At 36.1% G+C, this 24,526-nt stretch overlaps 1 protein-coding gene across 11 annotated transcripts in view; it reads left to right on the top strand.

Annotated features, from left to right (window-relative positions):
* SFSWAP (splicing factor SWAP) overlaps positions 1-24,526 on the top strand; it is a 48,617-nt gene that overhangs the window by 17,667 nt on the left and 6,424 nt on the right. For 6 of the 11 annotated variants that reach the window (XM_083803276.1, XM_083803279.1, XM_083803286.1 and 3 more), the window contains 5 exons: positions 946-1,123; positions 3,613-3,846; positions 5,337-5,527; positions 16,774-17,039; positions 23,287-23,442. In XM_083803276.1, the coding sequence (XP_083659402.1) occupies positions 946-1,123; positions 3,613-3,846; positions 5,337-5,527; positions 16,774-17,039; positions 23,287-23,442 (1,025 nt within the window). Of the gene's footprint in view, positions 1-945; positions 1,124-3,612; positions 3,847-5,336; positions 5,528-16,773; positions 17,040-23,155; positions 23,444-24,138; positions 24,208-24,526 lie in introns of those variants that run through there. The other 5 variants (XM_083803282.1, XM_083803283.1, XM_083803280.1 and 2 more) reach the window with 4 other exon arrangements.

Here is a 24,526-nt window from a genome sequence, read left to right on the forward strand (position 1 = left end):
TTATTCTCCTTTTGGCCATTAAAGTTAATAGAAAACTGTGCTGTTGGCTTCGGTAAATACATGAAATCTGTTTCCTCTCAGAGGATTTTCAGAAATTAGTTCTGTTGGTCAGGGAGTGGCTGCAGGGAACAATGAAAGGATTGCTTCAATACATGATATTTCAACATTAAATATACTTAACAGCTGCCAGTGGGAAGTGACCAAACTGTTTGCTGAGAGGCTCATTTAAATGTTAAATTATTTAATGTGATCCCCTGACTTGCCATGTAAATATTTTTAATATTCTACAATATCTGTCTTAATATTCTCACAGTATGAGTGTAGAAGTTGTCTTGAATGATTCAGTCATGTAACAGTAGGAGCAATAATTCTTTACTCTTTTGAAAATCTTACAACATCTGTACTGTATCGCTTTAATGTCACAAAAAACACTGATAGGCCCAGTGTTCTTCAGCAAAAGGTTAGGACGAGTCAGACATTACCTTGTGTTCATCCCTGTAATAACTTGAATTTGTACAGAAGGTATCTAGCAAAAAACGTCTCAAGCTTTTGTTCTGTGAATCAACTTTAATGGATTTTGTCCTGGACTCTGGAGATCGAGAGCTAAAAGAAAATACTTTGGAAATAAAGTATATGCTTTTAGGGTCCAGTTTGAAAAAATGCCATTTTTAAAACAGTTCTTTGCAAAAGTATACCAGCTGAAAAACATTTTCTTCCCTTTAAAATAACAACACATCTTACTGCAGATCTCTAGTCTGTGCAGCCTGTATGTGACGCAGTGTATTATTTACAAGGAGCAAACTTTGGTCATGACTGCTTATTGATATACAATTAGCTGTTGATAAAGTGATGTTTGAAATAGTTGGCAGAATTGCAGCTCCCCAAGCACAGCATTAACTCTCATAAACTACCCAATTGGTAAAATCAAACATTTCTTTTGAAAAGGGAGTATCTTCATCCGAAGACGTTCCAGCAGATACTGCCACTGATAAGCCAAGTGAGACTCAATTTGCAGATGAGCACACACCTGAAGATGCATCTGAGCCAAGTGCTAAGGGAGTTCCAGGAACTAAAAAGGATGTTCCTCCTCCTAAAACTGTCAGTGATGGTAAATTGGTGAAAGGTACGTTGGCATGAGTTGTTGGCCGTAAAAATATTTGTTAGCATATAGTGAAGAAAAAAAAAGGGGGTGCGGGAGGGGAGTAGGGAAAAGAATTTAAGCATTATTTTCACTAAAAGCATAAAAAAATTTTGAAGTAAGCAATTTGCTTGCTTTCATATTTTTCTTTTATCAGACTGTGAGGTATTTACTGTCTGACAGAATAAATTGTTTTGTTTTAGTTTAGTGCAAAGTTGAAGGCTTTCATCAGTGACGCCAGCAGAATATTATTTTTGTCATTTAAAACTTGACAGTTACAAGCTCTGTAAGAAAGAAGATACTCCTCCTGAATAAAAGCAGTAGTCTTGTTTGAAACCATACACATGGAGGAAGTACACTACGCTTATTTCTTGGTTAATCAGTCTTCCAATGTTGCATGTTAATCATACTGGGGAAAAAAAAAAAAGCCTTTCCACGTGCAAGTGAAATGTTTTTCCTCTTGCAGTTATAGCAGCAGAGGGACAAAGTGGAAGGATCTCTTAAAAGCCAAATTCAGCTAACACACTGTTAATATCCTGAGTTTGAAAACAGATTTTTTTATATTCGAGAACTGATATCCTGGCCTGTCAGAAAAAGAAATCGTAATATGTCATCTTTTCAATATAAAATAAAACTTAAAAGATACAAGTAGAATTAAAAGCCATTAGGAGACAAAACAGAAGACAAACTCTTAACCAGTGTTCCCACTGACAAGTACTACCTTCTACCTTATTCAGAGGCTTACTTAATTGCTGATGAGTGTACCTACTCCCTGTGGTCTTATTCCTATAAATTTATTTTCACTTTCTGGTATGCTACAAATCCCACTTTCTTGTAATGTAAATGCAGTAGCTGGCTCTAAGACAAACATAATATCTGAACCTTTCTTTTGCTTCTGAAGGATTAAAATCCCATTTTAGGATTTGTTTAGTCATATGAAAAAGTTGAAAAATTGCCATTATGATCTCTTATCTTGTAATTTTGGGGTTCTTACTTACTTATGAGCCTGTTTTCTTACCCTAGAATTAGAAGATGCAAAGCTTATATTTTCTAAACATTGGTATGTAAATTAATTGTTGTATTTAATTTTCTGTTACTAGAATCTTAGAGGATATTTATATATATGCATGCAACAGGCATTCCTATTTGTGAAAGACAAGTATTGCAGCAGATCATATAGCAGTGAGTTGTTTTGCTTGAGATGTGTGAGCTGATCAGTCTTTTATTCTTTAAAGTTACTTTTTGGATAAACTGTTTAGAGATGAATTCTGTGTTTTTCCAGAAAACAGTTCTCAGAAAACATTGCAGGAAAAATTATTTGAGGGAAAAGCAGTAGTTAGACTTAAGTGTAGCTAATGTGTATCTATATTTATTATTTTTGGAAGATCCATTAATGAAGACTAGCTTGAAACAATCCACAATAATTTTTTTTGTGGGTTTCTGTGGTTTGTGTACAGGCATTCTTTTTCCTTTGTCTGTGCTGTCATGGATGTGTAGTGTTGTGCTTTTGTGCTGGGGTAGCAGGGAGGACTGTTTGAAAGGAATATTTGACCACTAATTTTGCCACAGCGAGACTATAGTTAAGACACAGTGCGTTTAGAGAACAGGATTTAAGTTTTGCATTTATTTCTTCTATAGTGAAATGTTATCTCCCCAAGATAATTAATTTTCATATAGATGCATGTAAGTATTTAAGTTCTGTTCTGTGAGCCTGACAAACGCTATTGTTGCACAAACCGTCAGATTTAGTGTGAAGGAAGCATAAGGGACTGTATCATACTGTAGTGTGTCAGCAGCCTTAGCAGAAGGAGTGTTCAGTGGGGAGAAGAAACTGGGAAAACAGATTCAACAAGAAAGAAAGCAACCATAGAGAGGAAATACTGAATTGTTTCCTAGGATTGTTCATATCTCTTTGGCCTGAGACAACAGATTTGCAGAAAAATATGGAATGCAAGTGATCCTTTAGAGATGTATTTTAAGTTCTAGTTATACTATAGGGCTAATTGCAGTGTCTGATATAATAAAATATAAAAAAATATTTTCAACTATTTTTCTGCTTCTTATAGCATTACGAAGTATTTTGACCTAGACTGGTTTCATGCTTCAATCCAAAGACCAATTCTCACGTAATTGTGAGGGTGAGAAACCGTTAAGTGATTTTAAATAAATGAAAATCATTTTAAGAACTGTATTGTGTGGCTGGGTCTAAAAAATGGTTTGTATCTGATTTTTTTTTTTTAATTTGAGGCCGAACATTTCAGGGAAATAGTTTCCAAAATATGTTCAAAGAAGAAAAAAAATTATTGTATTGTCCCCCAAAATAATTACCACAGCGTAAGGATGATACAGATCTGTTTCTTGGTTTTGGTTTCTTTCATGGTGTATGCTACAGGAGTTATGGATAAAGACAAGAAATTCAGCGTGCTTTCCATTGTTGTCTAATGATGTGTAAAATCTTACCCATTCATTCACAGCATCATTTGCTCCAATAAGCTTTGCAATCAAGGCCAAGGAAAATGACCTTCTTCCTTTGGAGAAAAACCGTGTTAAATTAGATGATGACAGTGATGAGGAGGAGGAAGAGGGCAAGGAAGGCCAGGAGAATGCTAATAATGCTTCAAATCATACTCCAGCTGTTACCACTCCTTCTACTCCTGCTGAAGAGAAAAAACCTCAGCTTACTCAGGAGGAGTTGGAAGCTAAACAAGGTATCCCATGTTATATTGAAAGCAAAATGAAAGATTGAGTCCTTTGTAAAGTACAGTGTTTTAAGTATTTTCGGTCTTCACCATATTATGTTTACAGGAATAGATTTTTCCTTTTCCCACAGTTTCTTACTTATTGTTGAGTACAAAATATTCATTGGTTGCTCAGTTAAAACTGACACTATAACAAAATGGCATTGAATAGTTTGCCATGGTACCTGATTTTTCTGAGTTGTTTTTTTCTTTACAAACTTGGGGTAAAACACTAAACCTCTAGTTTCCAGTTTGCATTTACACAGCCCAGAAAAAGACATGTCCATTTCTCATTTTCTTCACAGAACAATGAAATGCTTCAAGTTATTTTTCAGTAACATAGCATGCCCATATACACTAATATCACCTTGTTGATGTTTTGTTCCTGTTATAATGCAGTGCCATTAAGTCTTTGTATGGGTTTCTCTTTTACTGTGTATATGTAAGGGCCAAGGGTATGCAGTGTGAATTCAAATGAAGTGATCTTCTGAAGGGATCAAATTTCCCACCTTCATCCCCCAGGCGGTTTCACAGTAGAGGCTGTTTAATATAAAGTAGAGATGCTGTCAGTGTTTGCCAGCTTAAAAACTTAATATTGCTCTTATAACTGAGTATGCTACAGGAATTTAATTTTTCATTGTCAAACAGTACTTTTTTTTTTTTTAACTTCTAAGTAGCAGTTCCTTTCTACACTTTTGTAGCACCGAGTATAGTCTAGTGATACATATGTAGAGCAAGTATGAAATATTGTATATGGTAATAAAAATGAAGCATAAGAGATGGTTGGGGAAAAGCTGGGTTGGGTGCAATTAACCAAAAAATCATCTTGTATGTGTACAGAACACAGAGCTGGAAACGTAAGATGAAGCAGGTTAAAAAAAATCGTTCTGTGCATAGCTAACGTGGCTTGTTTTCTTTCTTTAATCACGTAACAATACTTGTTTATAACAATGGCAAAACCATTTGTAAAGCTATCTGGAGCAAACTCCTTTGTAAACTTTTTTAGATATATATAAATTGGGCTGGAAGATGTGAGAAAATGATCCAGCCTGTGAGAAAAGCAAAATGAAGAGTGCATTGCTTTAAGGAGTATGAAGGAAAAAGCCTCTGAATTTGCACTGCTACTATTTTAGGCAGCTTCTGTAAATACTAAGGAAAACACTAGTATGCTGCACTTCCAGGATCAGATTTTTATGGCAGTTTCTTTAAGCTTAACAATTTTTACTGTATTAATGCTTTTCATTGATCAAATGACATTACCTATAAATTATAATGGGTAGAATTTGATCATTTCAACTGATCTGTCCTTACTATCTCTTTGAATAGATGTACTAGAAAGGTTTGTATATAGCTGGGGGGACTGTTTGGTTCTGTTCTTTTTTGTTTGTGCCTTTCTTTCAAGGAAACTTAAGGTGCACAAGTGTGATTCATTCTAAACTTGATTTTTTTATCTTCCTTAGCAAAGCAGAAACTTGAGGATAGACTAGCAGCTGCGGCAAGGGAGAAGCTTGCACAGGCCTCCAAGGAATCAAAAGAAAAGCAGCTACAAGCAGAACGCAAAAGGAAAGCTGCACTGTTCTTGCAGACTCTGAAAAATCCTCTGGCAGAGGCAGAAACTGAGAAGGTTGAAGAGAATTCCTTCAGTGTTGAGGTATGCAGGAAATACATTTCTCTTTGCCATAAAGCTAGCAGAAAAATTACCTGTGGGGTGTGAATCTGTGAGTATTTTATCAAGTTGACAGAAGAGATGGAATATTTTACAAATGGACAGAAATTTGAATTTTAAACACTTTTTAATCTTTTTTCAATTATCTTACATATGCCTCTTAATGCCAATTAAAAAACTGGTAGAGAAATAAGGTGTGTAATTCAAAGGTCAGATTGCCGGTTACAGAAAGCAAAATAAACTTGCAAGTTTAACTCTGCGCTAGTGGTCTGTGAAGTAGAATGCTCCTCTTTCAAATTTATTTAGCTATCTACTTTAATATTTGCTTGTTTCAAGTTTATTTTGGTGTGAGTAGACATGTTCAAAATTTTAAAACAATATGCAGGCAACTGAGCTTACATTCAGATTTACTTTGAACCTGTCCTGCTGTTCAATTTTTTTAATTTAGCTGGTATAAAGCTGAGGTAAATATGTAGTGAAACGATGCATACCACTTTAAGTTTCTAGTTGGAGCATCCTTAATCAAGAAAATAAATACATAGGTGGGAAAAATCTAGATTATATGGCGACTGTTATTCATCATTATTATGTTAGTTGAGTATTTCAGGTAAGTGCTTTAAAAGGTTTGCCTGCTAGGATATTTTTCTCTTAGGCAGCAGTTTATTATGGGAGTTATAAAAGATCTATTAGTAGTATAAGGATACGATTTTAAAAACAAAACTGAATTTGTGGATAGCAGCGCAAAATTCAAACAAACGTGTAATGTGTGCATGCATGCTACTCACAGAGCAGGTAGTAAAGAATCAAAACAAGAAACTCAAAGTGAAAGAATTGAGGGGACTAATTATTTTGATGTCTTCCAGAGTATATGCTTGTGCCATTCTGATGATAAAGTGGCCCAGTGCCTTGGGTTTGTTTAGTAGAATCTGTTTTGAACAGCTGAAGCGGATATCTATCTAGAGCAAAGCGATTTGGAGTGTCAGTATTCCTGCACTTCCTTCAAAGAAGAATTTTTGATAGTTGTGTTACAAATTTGTGCACTTTGCTGCTTTCTAGAATCCTAGTGTATGTAGCACAGGCAGACTGCTTTCCATCTTTTGTCTTTGCAATGCTCCTGACAATTGGTCCCTGTATCCCCAGTCTGGACAGTCAATTGTAATAGATCATACTAAGGTAATGTCAGTTTGAGAGCTTTCAGAAGCTCTGTTTTGAGTGGGTCATCATGATATTGCAGTCTTAGGCCAATCTAAAAATAACCTGGAGGTTGATAAAGGCTTTATGCCTAGCTATAAAAAGATAATAGAGTTGCTAGTAAGTTACCTTGCCATTTGACTGTTTGGGCTGTTGTTTCCAAAGGAAGTTAAAATCTATTTTCTACTGGTCACACACTGGTTTACTAGAATTTATCACAAAGAAGAAAAAAAGAGGTTTTATCATGCAGAAGTAGTTATTAATCAGTTATCTGGCATTATCTTCTGCAGCAAATCGAACTATTACCAGGCAGTATGTGGATCCGTTAAAATACCTTTTTGGGTACAGCCTCTAGAAATCAGTTTTATAAGACCTGGAATTTTTGAGTAGGCAAGCTTAAAGGGGCAACCTTGGGTCAAAAGATGTTTAAGTTAAGTTGCAGAAATGCTTTAGTTTTATATTAACGTCCACAAGTTTTCTAGTACTTCATTATGTAAAAAATAATAGGTTGGTATAATCATGTTTGAAGCAGCTATATAAGCGTAAAGACATAATTGCACCTACTCTGTCTGTGTCTGCCATAGGTGGTGACCTTTAGCTAGTAACTTAAAAGTTGGTACAATAATGTTTGTTAGTGTATAGTGCTTCTCACGACAGAGACATACAGATGATAAGTTTGCTAACTTGCTTCATTTTTGCTTTGGTCATAACTTAGTAAGCAGTTTGTATGTGGATTTTATTTTTAAGTTTGATTTCTAGTCCTGCTGCTGGTTAATTACTACTTTGTGTTTGGTGTAGAAATTGTGAGCCTTTGCAAAAGCCCATAGGTAGTAAGTAATATGTGCATTGGTTCAAAATGCTTATATCCATGCCATTCAAAAAAAAAAAAGGTAAACATTGTCTCTGCAAAAAAGAAAAAAGAGAATCTCAAAAGAAGCTACAGAAAAAGGCAGATTACAGATTTGTTTTCTACAGTAATGAAGACAAAACTATAATGAAAGTCTCAGCTTTCTCTATGGTAATTTTTGTTTTTTGTACTTTAGTCATGTTCAACAGACTCTAAGAATAGTGAAATATATTTTGTCCTCTTGACTCCGGTAGACTGTTTACTTCAACACTGTATTCATAATTTTTATTTGTATCTTCAAGATCACTATAAAGAGATCAAGAGAGATTGATGTTTCTGGAATTAATCATTTCCAGCTTGTTGTTGAAAGCTGGAAGAGATAGGAGCCATACAAAAACTGTATTCGTCTCCCTTCTTCAGCTGAAGACATTTGTTTCCTAGGAATGCTTTTCTGCAAATTTTAGTGAAGAAATATAAAACCAAACTCTAAAAACTTGTATCGATCAAAGCCACTGATCTGCTTTTTTCCCTATTAATAAATGGAAATTGCTGTTCAAAACAGCTTAGAAATAATGCATTTCATATAAACCTTTTCTGATTTCAATAAAATAACTACAATTTTAAAAGCCTAAGTGAGGGATTTGCATTTATTCTATAGGAAAATCCTTCTAGTATTGATTTGTTCGTACATCATAGCTCTGTCCTGAAGCTTTTTTCTCCATCTGCAGGTTTTGGCAGCAGAGCTGTGTTCTCTATCCAAGCGACACTTTCCCATGTGCATTGTATATTTTCCATTTAAGTTCCTAATTGCTTAACTTCAGAGTGAAGAAGAGGCTAGATTGTCAACCTCTTTTTCTTTCAGTCTGAGTATCGTTTTATCATAGCACATCCCAATCCAGCGTGATCTCATGCATGCTTCATAAAAGACAGGGGTGTCTGTGTTTTCAGCAAATGTATGGACGCCTCCAACAAGTCCAGACAATCTCTTCTCTTAATGGAAGAAAAACCATCAAAACCCGTTTCAAGAAAGTCACCTTGGACTTAGGTCTTCACTGCAGTAGTTGTAAACAGCTGTGGGGGAAAAAAGTAGGAGTGGGATTTGGTGTAGGCTATGTAGTTTCCTGATACCCAGCCTAAATAGGACGTGAAATTTATGCAGCTTAGGGGTATTTTTGTGGGATCCTACAGAAGCCAGAAAAAAACTGTGTGTGTTGCAGTCAGACCAACCGTGCACGTTGCAAACACAAATATCGTTGGGAAGTAGTCTCCGTTTCCTGGGTTTGGATCTGTGTCACTCTTAGAAAAGCCAGCAAGGAGTTCTTGGTTGCACTGATCAAGCAAAACTTTATCTTGGGTACCAACTGAAAATTTCAGATAATGGTTGTGACAGACTGCAACAAGAATGAATGACGTGGCTTTCCGTTGTTTCCTTTGCCACAGAAAGAATTCCATATCAGCATAGTAGCAGATTAATGAATTGAGTACGAGCACATGCTGAAAGAGATCCTGTTTAGGATTCTCATTGCTAATGCTAACATGTTTTCCCTATGACTGGTGCATGTGCAGTATGTTTTTCCAGTTATATGTTGAAGAGTGAATGCAAAGAGACAATGCCAGTGCAAAATTCCTGAGACTTTGTCTGCTCATCTCCTCAAAGGGATTTGCCAAGGACGTAGGCACAGTAATTCTTCAATAACAGTTGTCTCTTTTCAGAAGAGCAGATGAGTGTCCCCACTTGCATCTGAAATTACTCAAGGTCTAAGTTGAGTTTATTAAAAAGCAAGTCAACTTTTCAACAAAAGCCTCCCCCAAATTCCACTTCTCAGTAAACTTACTTGCTAAAAATGTCTGGTTTTCTTCTGCCGCAGAAGTACTGTTTCAGAGAAGGCATCTCTTTTTCTCACACAAAGTCCCATGTATCTAAGAATTTTAAAGCAACCAGTTTCTCTGCTTCTTACCAATAGAAATAGTTGGAAAATAATTTGTTTATAAAAGGGTTTATTTAGAATTTCAGATATGTATTTAAAAGTTAGTGATGTGACCTGCCTTTTTGAAATAATATTGACCTTCTATATGGGGAATGTTAGTACTGTGTTAATGGGCAGTCTTCTGCTGTCTACACTCAAAATCCAGTAATCTGCATCATGGTGTCTAAATCAATTTAAAAACAATTACATAGCATGGATCTTGTTTTTTTTATTAAAAAAAAAGCTTTTTCAGTCATGTTTCAGAAAGAAAAACATGCATTTAAAAACACTGCAAAAGTATTCTCCAATAACAAAAAGTAACTGTAATCAAGAAAACATACGTATAACCAATAGAAAGAGAGATGTAAAATTAGTTTTGCAGTTTGGTCAACGGAAGCTGTAGTGGAAATTTCACAAAATGAAGAAAAAAATATGTAGGTTTACCAAAAATGTCACAAACAATTTTATCTCCCTTTTGGGGATACGTCCATCCAATGCTGAGTCCAGGAAACAAAGATTGATATGCAGTGGTCATAGAGTTAATGTAGTGGAATGATTTTTGTAGCTTAAAATGTGTCTCAGAAATGGAGTAATGACTGAAAAGTATAATAAGGCATGAAAATGGGTTGAGAATTTCCATGGGAGATGCATAATTCCCATGAGCTTGTCCTTGCCAAATAACTGTATAAAAACTAGTCATGCTATTTGTGTGTTTATACACAGCGTACATTGGTGCTGAAAACCTGCTTATCACACGGTATAGAAATGCATTAAATGAACAAAGTTTTGTTTGACCTCTGTCAGGTTTTCAAGATACCTAGTATTTCTTAAAAGAATTGCTGATACTGAGTATGTAAGTTGGAAAAAAATTGATTCCACTAACTGCACGTAAAGGGCACTCAGCACCATAGAGTTATGTAGTACTTTTAAGCTCTTTGACTTCAGCTGGATCATAAAAATAGTCAGATCTACTTTTTCTGTAGCTGAATTCATTCTTTTATATGGTTTTCTGTTTTTCCTTAAAGTGAAATCAAGCAAGAGGAACAAAAGGCTGAAAAATGAGCTTGAGCAATGAAGCAGCACAGCTTTTCAGAAATGACTCCTCACCATTCTTGGATGCATTACAGCAGTAATGCAGTTATGAATAATCCTTCATCAGAGCAGCATTTAGAAAACATGGAACTCTAGCTCAGTTCCTGAAGCTAATCAGCTTCCAGTAACTAGTAGCTGGTGAAGTCTGTGCTTTTTCAAGAGATGGGTAAACAGTAACTTGGTAGCATCTCTCTTTGTGTATGATTTTATGTTTATATATGATTCAGGTGGATGCTATTGTATCAAGAAAAGCATACCAACTAACACACGAGGGGCAGTATTTCAGTTAAGAGAAATTGCAGTCAGTCAGCCACAAACATAAGGTTCTGTGGCCTACAGTAGGGAGCAACCTTTAATTTTGAGGACTGTAGGACTCTTCCAGATATGCAGCTATTGGCATCAGTTGAATTCTGAATACAGACATCACCTTTGGTAGTAGTAGGCTGTGGTATAGCAGGCCTGTAGCACATTTCACAACTGTTTAGGGGGTTTAAAACGTGGTTTGTCTACAAAAATGCTAATTAAAACTTTGTATTATTCCCAATCCTGTCCACTTAAGCAGCGTTGTTCTTAGGTGCCTCTGGGAGCAAAAAAGGAAGCAGCATCTCTGGAGCAGGGGTTCTCCATCTGTTTTGCAGCCAAGCAAAACCTGGCAAGGTTCGGTGTCTTGCTGGTGAACATTTGCTTAATCATTTTGTTAACAGTGGCTGATAACTGCAGCAAGTTATAGAAGCCTTGCAGAGGTAGAATCTAAGCTGCCAAATAACTACTTCCAGCAAAGTTTTGGTAAATGTGATTTACGTAGGTAAAGTCTCATCCCTGCTGTCCCTGCCAAAAGAAGGCCTGCAGAGTTTCATTTTTTGTCAAAGCGAATGGTCTTAAGTGACCGTTAAAGCAATTGAAGAGAGAAAGCATCTCAGAATCTACTGGTGCAGGTAATACCTGACAAAAATAGGAGAGGGGGACAGTGCTGGTGCCTGGTTAGACAAGGCTTTGTATACTCTCTGCAGCACACAGTGTATTTGACTTCTTCAGAGCAGTTACTTGATGTACAGATAGGTGTTCTGCATGTGTAGTACGGTATAATTTTTGTATACAAGGCATGATTTACCTAATAGCATGTCTGATAGGTTTCTAATGCATATTATTCTGCTCATCTCTCATATTTTACCTTGTCAGAAATGCTTTATGGGTGATAAGTACTTTGATCTGCTTGTAAAAGACAGTTGGCTATACCCAAACTGTTACCTGTATAAACCTTATCATCCAATTTAAACAAGTAGACAAATTCACCATTATAATGCTGCAAAACCAGGCAAGCACATAACTTGAAAGTAACTGTTTTAGTGGCTTGTCCCTAATGTCATCTGTCATTGTGCTTCTGAATATAAAGATTCTATAGCACAAAGCAGTTCTTAACTTGTTTGGGCTCTTTCATCTTTTCTCTTTTGAAGACCTGTTTTTCATTTGTTTCTTTAGATGGCTTGTCCTTACTTTTGTCCTGTTTGTAACAGTATTCATTTTCTTGTGGAGAGTAGTATGTTTATGGATGAAATAGAAGTTTGTAGTACAGGTTTAAAAATAAGGCGCTATTCAATTTTTGCCAAGCGTAACAGCGTTATCAACAACTGTAGATTGTTACTCTAAACAGGCATACAGCAATACCCACCATCTATTGCTAATACAGCAGGATCAACTACAGCAGAAAGTGTGCAAGATGTACACAATCACATGTAACATAATTTTATGTTTGCATCTTTTAAAAAATATTTATTAATTTGTAAGCAAAACGTAACTGTCTAATGAATACCATATGCTAAGTATTTATAGGAAATAAAAAGCTTTCAGGTGTTTCAGGGTCATCCATTTCTGGGGGAAAAAATAAAGTAGAAGATATGCATCATTATCTTCTGTTTAGTATGGAACGATTGGGGGGGGGTTGTTAGCTTGTTTGTTTCAAAACTTCCATTATCTTGCTTTTTCAAAAGGCTATACAAAAGGCATAAAACCAAGTGCCACATACTAATGTGGCATTTGGGGCATAAGTGGTGGCTATCTTGCTGGCATTTGAAACTTCTTTTATTGCAAGAACCCTACCATAAAAAAATGACACGAGAGCTGTAATTCCTTATACTGCAATTACTTCAACGAATATTTAATGGAAAAAAAGTTGAATACCAGGAACTGCCATCTAAAGAATTTAGATATGTGGGGGAGTTAAGAATGTTCTCTGCCTTGATTTTTGTTCTTCAAAGTACTCAGGGTATAAAGGCATACTTCTCTGTGCAGCAAACACATTCGCAACCACTAATTTCTTTGCAGTTGACCCTTCAAAGTTGAAAATGCAAAATTCTGTTTTTCTTGTGTTTTTTTAAAGAAATTCTCATGGTCAGTGCAGTGTTACTAGTTGTAGCAGCAACTAAACAGTGATGAAACTGTTTGAGTACTGAGTATTTAATTTGTTCTAGAAAAACAAGTGTTTTTATCAATCACATGTAATCACTTTGGGGTAATTTAGGGTTGGACTAACAGTCTTCTAAAAGTTTTAACTGCTCACTCCAATGCACAGAGCAATGGTACATTTTTATTGCTAGGAGACAGTTGCTTTCTAGTTCTGTGTCAAAGAATATTTCAGCACAATCTTTGGGGAACCTGCAGCAAGAAAAAGGTGCAGTGGCAGAGAAAAGTTTGAAGCGATTTAGATTTTTTAAAATTTAATTTTTAATGAAATAAAATAATTGATTAACTCTTCACATTTCTAATTCTTAACTCTTTCCAACTTTGATCCAACACAAGATTGAAATTAATGCAAAAATCAGCTTTTCAGAATAGAAAAAAATATTAACTAATTGTGAAAGTGTTAGTTACATTATAAATAATGTTCTTTCACAGTTAAGTTCATTTGTACCAGGAACAATGCCAGTGTTTTGTTCTGTTTTAATAAGCACTTTCTGGTTTACTTCTAATCTCCATTTTGAACTTTGATTAAGTAATGTAACCCATGAAAAACTAATGTGTGTCCTGGTCTTCTGAATACTGCAAATAAGCAAATGTCTGGTAATGAACTGAAGTACTCGTTCTCAATAGTTTTCTGTCCTTCCTGATAGAAAGCTCTTTCCTAACCCATCTCTCTTAAACGAGAGTGTTTCAATAATCTTTGTTTTCTGAAGAAGTACCTTTGAAACATTTCTTGTAGCCGGTGTTTACTGTAGGAAGTGTTCTTTTAGCAGGATTTCCTTCAGCCATCCACAGAAAACACAGAAGAATAATTGTCTGACACTGTAATATTTAGTAGGGGCTGAAAGAATATTCTGCTAACCTAAAGGAATAAAGAAGTGAGGTTCAATGAATGCTTTCTGAAAATTTGCAATCTAATTTCCTAGGAGAGTTCTCAAAAAACTTAAATCTCCCTTCCCTTGAGATGCATAATAAAGTTAATCAGGTAACCAGCTTGTTGCCATGCTTTCTGAAACAGCGTTCTGCTGACCTGCAGGTTTGCAAAGTCTGGTCAGTAAAAAAAAAAAAAAAGTTTCTGCCTTTTGGAAACAATCATCTCCCATTGTCCGCACTCGCTTTGATTTTTATTTATTGATTTGCTTCACTCTTGCCTCTAGTTTCTTGCCTCTACTACCTTAGTTTGCCTGGATCAGTTTTCCCTAGCAAAACCCCAAGTCACTGACAGCTTCTTCTATTTGCCCGACACAAGACAGTTTTGGTTTATTTTGTTTTGTTTTCCAATTCAGCAGCATTATTTAACTTTTCTGCCTGTCCTGGCAACTTGCTGGCATTACGTTCTTTCACAGAGCTCTGCCTTCAACTCTGAGGATGTTTCAAGCCGTTTTGCTGGTGGCTTTTTTCTTGAAAGTACAGTTGCCACTGCAGGAATCAGCATGTTTGTGACACCTCCTCTGAGCACCCGGTCCCAGCAGTGCGTTGTGTCAGTTTAGCTGGGTAGGTGGCTTCCCTCTCTGCACGAGATCTTGTCTTGCACTCAGGACCTACATATTCACTTGGGGGTTGGTGAAGTTACTTCTGTATGATCTCTGCCAGAGCTTTCCAAACATGCTTCATTAGTAAGCTGGAGCTGTTGTGTCTGAATCTCCATCCAGCCAGGCTGCAGCACGCTCCACAGAGGGTTGTGGACAGCTCTGGTCACTCGTATTGTAAGCATCCTGAAAGTCAAGGAGAGATCACAGTTTTGGCAGCCAGTGCTTGTGGTGGGTATGGAGGGATGCTTAGCAGTGCGGGGTTCCTCATTCTGATTGCTGAGAGAATCCCTGCATACGCACTAAAAGTACCTGTGTCAATCAGTTATTAGCTTCCTTTTGGCTAACGGTATGAGAGCTTGTGTTTTGTGCAGCCAAATGAACTTGAGCACTGAAAAATGTTGTTTTCTCTTCCCTCTCTTGTTTTCCTCTTAACTCTACTTTGCCTACAGCTATTTTGTTTCAAGCTATTAGTTATCTACTTCAAGGCAAACTGGTCTATTACATATTCAGTAGAGTTCAAAGAGACTAAGGTACTGTATAAAGACATGAATAACATTGTCAAGGAACAAAAATAGGCTGCAGTAGTCTCTTAGGAAACCCTTGAGTTTGGAGATGAGGTGTCTGGAATTGCGTGTGGATTGTGAAGTTAGGGAAATTGGAAATAGGCCACAAGTAAACCAGTCACTCAAATGAGAATGGTATAAAATGTTTATAACGCTTGAAGCAAACTACTTCAGGACTGCTTTATTGCTATTTTTGTAAATATTGTGATAACAGTTACCAGTTAAAGCTCAGAAAAGAAACATTGCTGTAATGTGAAGCGAAGCCGAATTTCCGAGTATTCACATGTAGTCAATTATTGCCTTGACCTATTCACAATAGAAGAAGGGCAGAGAGAGAGGAGAAGATCACCTGCTTCTAATTTGGTTATTTGGGATTTTAATGTATTAGTTTCTATTCTGATCACGGTAAGCATTCCTTGTATCAAATGATGAAAGTGTCAGACCAGGTGGAGCAGAAATTATGACAGGGAAACTGATTTCTCCAGTTGCCTTGAAATGGCAGCTGGGGGAATGACAGACTTTGAAATGAGGAGCCTATCTACAGTGCCTGACTTGAATTGTTCTGAGCAAGGTGTTGAGCAGAATTCTCTCAGGTACAAGCTGGTAATTTGAAAATTTCTCGGAGTGTGGTATGTTTTGCTTAATTCGCTCGATTGTAGTCAGAATTACTCGCTGAACATGAGTTGAGCAAGGGCCTGCTCTATCATTAGGATTAATAACTTTTGTCATTTTTTCCAGCCCTTTACATGCAAAAGACTTATTTCATGAAGTGCAGAAATAATTTGTATTAGCGCTATTTCATTTTGCTGTTTTACTTGAGGTTCTAATCTAAATAGCACAGTTCAAGGAAGAAAGTGACTTGAAAACTTAATCTTGAATATCAGTAAGTCCTGATTGTATTTTTCTGGTTTATACCTTTTTAAGCAAAGGGATAAATACATGAAAAGTTATCTGTTAGTACACTTTTTTTTTTTTTAGAACAAATTTTTTCTATAAACTAAAGATGAAAACCTCAGGAATATACCTAGTTAAGCTGAGAGTCTTAATGTGTATCCCAACTTGCATATATACCTTTGGGGGACCGTATAGGCCTCTACTGAATAATATTAGATTTGTGTTTTTGAAGATGTGAGCCTGACTTACGCGCGCTTTACATAATACTAATGCAGCACTGTGAGGATTTAAAGCAGTCGTGGGAGGTTAGATTGTTATTGATTTAACAACTATTTTCTTAAGATGGATGTATTTCTCATACTTTCTTGAGTCAAAAATGTAAGATGATTGTTAGTTCTTATCTTCCTTGCTGTTGTACTTGTTATCCAGCATTTCGACAATATATACATGTATAGGTGTATATATATAGGCAAGATTAGTGAGTAGGATATCTTAAGTTTCTTTGCCAGAACTGTGTATTTACATGGCATGCGTAACAGTAGATGTAACCCCCTGTTTAGTATAAAAAGCTATAAAGATCTAGAGATGCTTATGTATTGTCTACACACGTAGGACTTTCTCAAATTAAAAATTCTTGTGCAATTTTCAAAACTGAATGATGATGTTCTTTGTTTACCTTTGATTTCAGAGTGTCAGTAGTATACCATGTCCTGTGACTGCAGTCAGAACTTTACCTACCTTAGAAGTTAAACAAGCAGAAAGGCCTTCAAGCAAAAGCAAGGATCCTCCTAGGGATGAAGAAAAAGACAAAAAAAGAAAAAAACACAAGAAAAGATCTCGGACAAGATCTCGATCACCTTTCAAGTATCATTCTTCATCTAAGTCCAGATCTAGATCACATTCAAAAGCAAAGCACTCACTTCCCACTGCCTATAGAACTGTCAGGCATTCAAGGTGGGTTTGGAAACCAACCATATTCTCTAGAGTTCTGTGTGAGCTAATACTGGAAATGTTTTTGCACTTCTTTAATTACATAAGCATCTTCTTACCCATTACAAGGGATATAGTCACCCTGAAGACAGTGAGAAAATATCAAATATGGAAAATCTCTGAAAATATTTTTGATGAAATAGTCATTAATTTCTAAATACATAGTGCAGAATTTACACTGGCAAATTTCACTCTGGTCTGTGAAATACCTGGTGATACTATGTAGGAGTGTGATTATAACAAGAAGAGGAGTTTGTGGCTATTGCTCTGGTATAGTAACAATATTAAAACATGAAGTAGAGAACTAGCTGGTTGAACAGCAAAGCTCAGAAGGAAAGCAAGCAGTTGGGTAGCATGTGAAAAGATGTGATGGATGAATGGCAGGAGAGAGATGACAGGAATCAAAGAAGGTTGAAAGCAGAGTTGTTGTGGAACAGAGACCGTAGAAGAATGTAGCCCACTGCAGTTGGGCTAAATTTGACCATTAATGAGATTAAATGCATTATGTTAATTATATGGCTATATATATTATGTTATATTAATACTGTTAATTACATCTAAGACATTTGGGTCTAGGAACCTTTAAAGATTGCTGTCTGTAAACTTCTGTTGTATCTTAATTTCCTTTCGCAGAGCAGTTGCTGTAATCAGTCAGAAGGGCATGTTCCTGGGGTTGTAGTCTCTGGATCATGCTACAGAATATCCAAACAGTATTTCAGTAACTTGTAGTTGAAATGAATTATGCATATAAATACTACCATAGCTGTATATGTATCTGATGCACGCAGAATTATGTATTACCTCTGTGGACATGCCAGTGATTTAAATGCTTCTTCTATAGAAACAGCTGGTTCAGCTATTTCTCAGGTTTTTTTCTAGCCGTTGATGGTGATGTGACAAAACTTCACATATATTTAACAAAGTGTCTAACTATGCTAATATATGTGTTAACGCTTTAAAACTTGATATTTTATACTAGTTTTCTTAGGTTAAATACGATACTTCGCTGAAGACATCTCTTCTACTCAGATATGAAAGAAATGAACATAACTTGATCTGGGTTTAAACGATCAGTCTGGCACAATGCTTATTTGACTGCTTTTGACAAACAGGTGGTCATGATACTTTGTATGTTATTAGATGCATTCCAAAATATTCTGGTACCATTCCTTTTTTGTACATACCAGTGTATAAAGGGAATGATGCTGAATGAAGCTTTCATTGTTTAGTGAAGTGAATAAGTGTCTTCTCAGAGTGGAGGATATCTTGAGGAAAAGTCATGTCAGGTGAATCACTGATCTTTTCAGCTCCCTGCCAAGCTGTATCTTCACTTGGAACTCCCATGTCGGAACTCCCTTGTCTCTTCATCCAAGCTATGTCATGTATGTTCCTCTACTGTTTTATTGATCAATGGTGAAAACAAGAAGAATCATCAAAGTAATGATTAAAAAAATAATAATCTTTTCTGGTACCTTGAAAAAGAATCATCTAAGAAGATTCTTATTAGTACTTCAGTCTGCTACTCTGTAGGTTAAAGATAATCCTGCATCTTGCATGAGCTTGCATCCGGCACTAACCAGATTAATGACAACCAAGTCAGATGTATATTGAGATGTCTCCAGTGACTTCATGGTGATCTGAGGATATCTCCTCCTTTATCAAGGCCTGAATACTTTCACCAACTGATTTACATTTGGTTCTGCTAGTGGAAAGACCGAACTACTGTATTCTGAAGTCCAACACACATATCACAGACACTCTTATTTTTTAGTGGATTTTTTTTCTTGATTGGCCAGAATTCAGGTGGTGGACATACTACGCAAAAGTCACCAAAAATAGTTAATCCGATGGAGCTAATCTTTGTGTGCGCTGTAGAATATGCTTCCTGGTGCAAATCAATTAATAGATGCATACTAGCCCTAACATAATGGATGACACCTAATTAAATCTGGATGGATTTTTCCTAGATCAACTGTTTGAATTGTTCACCTGAGAGGTCCAATAAGCTTGATGCTGGCTGGCTGAATTTTAAAATTGTTTCAAAATTGCACCACATCTTGCATTGAGAACATTTTGCACATCTTAAAATTTGACTAGTGTTAAAGCTGAACAGGAAAGGGCTCTCATTCATCCTGTTTTCTGATTTGAGAATGCCAGTTCAAACCAAGGTCTCTGGAGTGTCTCCCATTCAGGAAACCATTGTTTCTGGGAGCTTAAGGCAGTATCATCAGTGCTGAGTTATTGCCCTTTCACTTTGAGGTTTCTGCAGGTCGTATGAGAAACTTTTTGACAGGAGACCTGTTATATGTCTAAATTTATTATCTACAGCATTCTCAGTGTGACTAAATCTAAACTTCTGCTTGAGGGCTTCCTGTAATTAATAGTAATTAATACCTTCTTCCTGCATATTATACTAAATATAACGACTGTTGGTTTACTTTAATGGAAGAGTATTTTATCACTTTAGAGTTTTTCTTATATACTAGTAAGGAGTAGTCTGGTGGGAGTACGGTAAAAAATTTGAAATGGAAAAAAATCTATATAGTCAGTCAAGACAGCAAGTCTTATGCAGGATGGATTGAATGAATCCTCAGCTAGAAGACAAATTCCAGTGTTGCAAATAAGATGTATAAAGATAATTTTGAGATGGAAGATGGAGTACTGTGTCCAGCTTCGACCATGACACTTCAGAAGGATGTTGACCAGCTAGAGGAAGATTGGAGTGAATCAGCAAAAATTTTCATAAACTAAAAAAAAAAAAGGTGGGGTGGGGAGGAGATTTAGAATTATGACTTTGGAAAAACTGGAGAAAAATTAAATGAGTCATCATGTATGCTAGAAAGGTGGGAATAGAACATTCTTCTTCAGTCCCTGGGGTTAGGATGAGAAGTAATGGATTTAAATTAATGGAAGAGAGACTAGAAAGCTTTTTATAGTTTCTCAGTGGTTAATACAGCTTGTGAAAGCGCCATCATGGGAAATTTCTGTATTAAGAATGATGGTTTAGAGAGTATTGAATAGTCTGATTTCTTTAAGTCTTTTCTAGCTCTGTATTTTTAATTAGGTCCTTGAAAAATTATCCCCATGGTCTCACATTGTACAAGAAATGATGGCGATAGTTAGCCAGGCTTTACTGAAAGTGTTTGATAATCCTTAAAGTCCTCAGTTTGTTTACAAAATCAAAGTTCTTGCCCCTGAAACTGGAAAGGTTGTAAAATAATTAAGTAATCAAGAGTGGGAGGCTGATTCATAACCCATTCAGATACTGACGTGTTTTGTCTCTCAAATGTTAAGGTAAAAATAATGCCTTGTCTTAGTACTTTTCCCAAAAGAAGCAAATGTTGGTGCCTAGCTAGAAGAGATACAACTTTTCTTAATTTTCAACACTAAATATATAAATATAATTTCCATTTGTTGCCTTGCCTTGTTCAAAACATGGCATCTTTCACGTCTCTTATGTCTTTAGTTTTCCCAGTGCTTGATGCAAAATGTGTAACTTTTCTAGATTCCTAAAACACTGGATGTTACAGTTTACTGCTGAATAAGTAGTTATGTAAAGAGTCATAACCACCTGGGATAAAGCTGTGGACTATTTGCAGCGGTTACTGTGTTCATCTTTTATTAATTGGATGGTGCCTAGAGGATAGTCTTTATTGTCTGGTTATTGATGCTAAATTATATGGGAACATTCCTATTTTGAGTAACTTTGCTTTATTTGAAGGTCTCAATCTAATGTAGTGTGTTGGAGATTTTGTTGCCTTATTCCATCCTGGACTAGATGTATATGCTAACCTGCAGACCACAGTATAGAGCAATTATTGGTGCAGTAGACTGGAAAAAAAAAAACTAGAATTTTCTTTCTGTAGTACTGCTACAGATCACATTAATCAAAAAAATGGAATAACAAAGATGATCTTTTTTGTAGTAATTTAATTGATAACTTTCCTAGAGAGTAGTTTGTCGGGCTTGAGGGGTCTGTACAGTGAAAAAATATGTTTTAGATTTGAAGCTATTTAAACTGTTATATTTAAATTACCTGTGACAACCAAAAGAGAGATGCGTATTCCACAATTTCTCATTAGACTACATTGCGTTTGGATGATAATGAATAGTGAACTACCTCTAAGTTGTAATAATGACCACTCACCATGTGCCCTGTATTTGGGAACAGTCATAAAAGTCTTAGATTTTGAGAGATTTCCATGTGGACACTCGATGAGCTTCTCTTTAATGCTTTGAGTAGTTACTGTTTAATCATATAAGTTGTTTCAAAAAATAAGATTACAACAAACTATATACTGATTTTGGTTTCTAACAAGTTAATAGGGAATGAGATGTAGGAAGTGAAGTTAAAGATAACTTTACAGTAACTGTCTTTGCCGTCTTTGTTCAAGTGATGTTCAGCATTCTTGTCAAACTTTGTTTTTGGTTTTTCTTTGGTTTTTAATCAAAATTAGTTTTGGAAATCATGGAAGTAATCATTGCAATATACTTCTGTACTGTTTTATATCACTTGTTTATCGTTTGGTTTTGCATTGTTAGAGGCATAGACACTGCTTCATTTAAAAATAGGCCTTGGTAAGGTACAATTTTGTACAATTTGCTTTTTTTTAGTATTTTCTAATGCAACTTCAGCAGTACTAAAGTTGGAAAAATATGTTCAAATAACAGCAAATTAATTCAAAGCATGTCTTGGATATTCATTATTCTGGGTAGCACAACCAAGCCTGTTTAACAGAAACAAGTTTAAAGAAAGTAGTTTTGCAAGGAACCCAGATATAGTGCTTTTATGGAGCCATGTGCTACACTACAAGAAATTTCTTTGTGTAAATGAATGCTATTTTCTGAACCAAAATTTGCCTGCCAAAGTTAGTCCCACAAAGCTCCTGGCCTAGTATGGCTTTAATTCTAGACCAACATGACAGGTTAAAGTTAAATTTAAGTCATAGAAACAGTAAACAATGTACAAAAACACTGTAAGGTATTTTAGCATGGCTTGCTTTGGAGGTGTTAGTCCCAAAGAGATAACGACTTATTACACATCAGTAATTAAGGTCAAAGGTGAGGCACATCTGTTAAATCTGTCTTGGCAAACAGCCTTTGGTATCTTTCGGTCATCTCTAGTAAATGATTCATGGTGTCTTTCTTTTAATCAGCTTCAAAGCACCATAAAAAGTTAGATGTGAATTGCATCTGATAGTGCTGCTCTTTAAAGAAGTGTAAATTGTCAGTCCCTGGAGTTGTAGGTTTGCTGTTCTAGCTGGGAAGTTTGATTTTGAAGCTGATGGACAGTAAGTGTAAGAAATGACCGTGTTCATCTGCATCTCTGTTTTCTACCAGTAGATCTTTTTAGCACATGATCTAAGCTATTGATGTCTTTGTATGTGTGAGTGTGGTTTGTGTGTGTATGAGAGGGGATGGAGAGGCGCTCATTAGGTATTGAATGATATGGTTCGATGACGTTTGGATGTTCATTTTGACCTAAAGTAGAGATGGAAAGTCTAAACTTCTGTTGGATATTGATCATTTTCCTTTATACTGTCTAGTAACAGAGTAGTGCTAAGCCACATACTGAATTACCCAGTAACAAACGGTAGTAGTGGCATGCTTCATTAGTGGGTCACTTTTCAATAAGTTTGAGAAGAATGCTTCAGAATGCTTGTGTGAGAGACTGGCTTTTTGCCTCAACTGCAGAAATTTGAGAGATTTGGAAGTAACTGCTCTTTGTTTGTTCCAAATCAATTTTCTTATTGCAGAGGTAGTGTCTTTTCACTTAGTTTTAATTCCTGTATGGTAATGAGACATGCCAAGCTTTGTAATCCTTTGAACTTTTGGGACCCTTCTAAACACAAGTTCTGTTGACTTGAAAGGAATAGAGTGTCTTAAAATAATAGTGTAATGAAAGTAATAATTGTTGTATCAAAGTAAAACTGTTAAGCTGTTTGTAATTGTTGAAACTAATGGCCAAGTTCTTAACGTTTGGTGGTTGGAAGAATGTTGTAGAACCAAAAAACATCATATCTGGTTCATAAAAATGAAGCTAATGCTTTTTTCTTTCTGATTGTTTGGACTTTTTTTAGGCTGGTCCATATAGGCATGTTTCACTAAGGTTCAGCTTTTGGTTAAGGGACTGAGCCTTTTCAGGAGTCTAGTTAATACCAAAACTAGCACATTTTATTCTGAATGTGAAGTGTGTGCCTCCGTATCACAGACTCACAGCATCCACAGGGACACTGAGCATGGAACCGAGTCTGAGCAACTCATCAATGGCAGCAGCAACAGAGCGGGAAAGTTATCAGGCAGCTTCGACAACGAAAAGATTTGACTGCTGGCGCTCTTTTGAGGGAAATCCTGGTAAAATGTCAAGGTGTCTGACTGACCCCAAACTTTATGATCTGTTGTTTTTTTTTTTCCTTTTTTAATCCTTCTGAAAGGCCTGGTAAAGATCAGATTTCTAAGTGACAAAGCAGTTAATTTGCAACCCTTAACTGCCATTGTGATTATTTTTTTCGTTTTCAGTTGATCGGTTCTGTTGTAGGTATAAGAGAAATGGCTCAGGAGCGTGTGTGTATATACTAAATATATGGTGCAAGTCTGCAGAAGATCAGTGATTTCACAAATGGCTTCTCTTTTAGTCACTGCAAAAGAACGAAAGAAAATGAATGTTTGGTATACCTGGAGTGACATACCTATAGCAAATAAATAAGAAAGGCTTGAAAATAACAAATAAAAATCGAATGATTAGAACTATACACTTTAGTGGGAACAAAATTAACTGTTACTACCATGAATTTGGGTTAGATTTGGGGCTTAGGTTTTTTTCTTTCTTTTTTTCAAGCTGGGTCCCTGTCTTGTCCCCTTCTCAATCTCCTCCCTGTCTCCCTTCCATTCTTCAGGACTTTCCTCATTCAAATTATTTGGTTATTAAAAAATACGCAGGTTTTTATTTGCACATCAACTTAATTGCAGATCACACAGAAAAAGAGTTAGGCTGTTAAGTTGATTTCTGATCTTAACTGGGCATGCTTTTTTTTCATCTTGGTCTTTCTCTTTCTCTCTCTAGGAAAAATATTTCAAGTGAAAGTGCTAGTGCCAAACAATGCCGGTCGTGGGTTGTTGGTCACTTGCACAGGTGAAAATATTAGCTGTGTTAGGATTATTCTGCAGCATCAGGAACAAATTTTCCTGGACTTGTCAGAGCTAGAGATGAACTGAAAACAAAAACTTGCATTTATCTCTGTGATGCAGCAGTTCTAAAAACATTCCATTAATTTGAGAAGGCAAGGTCAGGCCTGACAATTCCAGGCTTCAAGCCAAATTGGACTTCTGTGTACCATCATTAGTAAACTGTTGCCACAAAAGGTGACTGCACTGAAGTGGAACATTCATGCCTACTAATACAGACATTGATGTCAGCACACAATACTGAAAAAAAAATTGCTTTTTTTCCC

This window comes from Anser anser, assembly GCF_964211835.1.
Source record: "Anser anser genome assembly, chromosome: 18".
NCBI lineage: Eukaryota > Metazoa > Chordata > Aves > Anseriformes > Anatidae > Anser > Anser anser.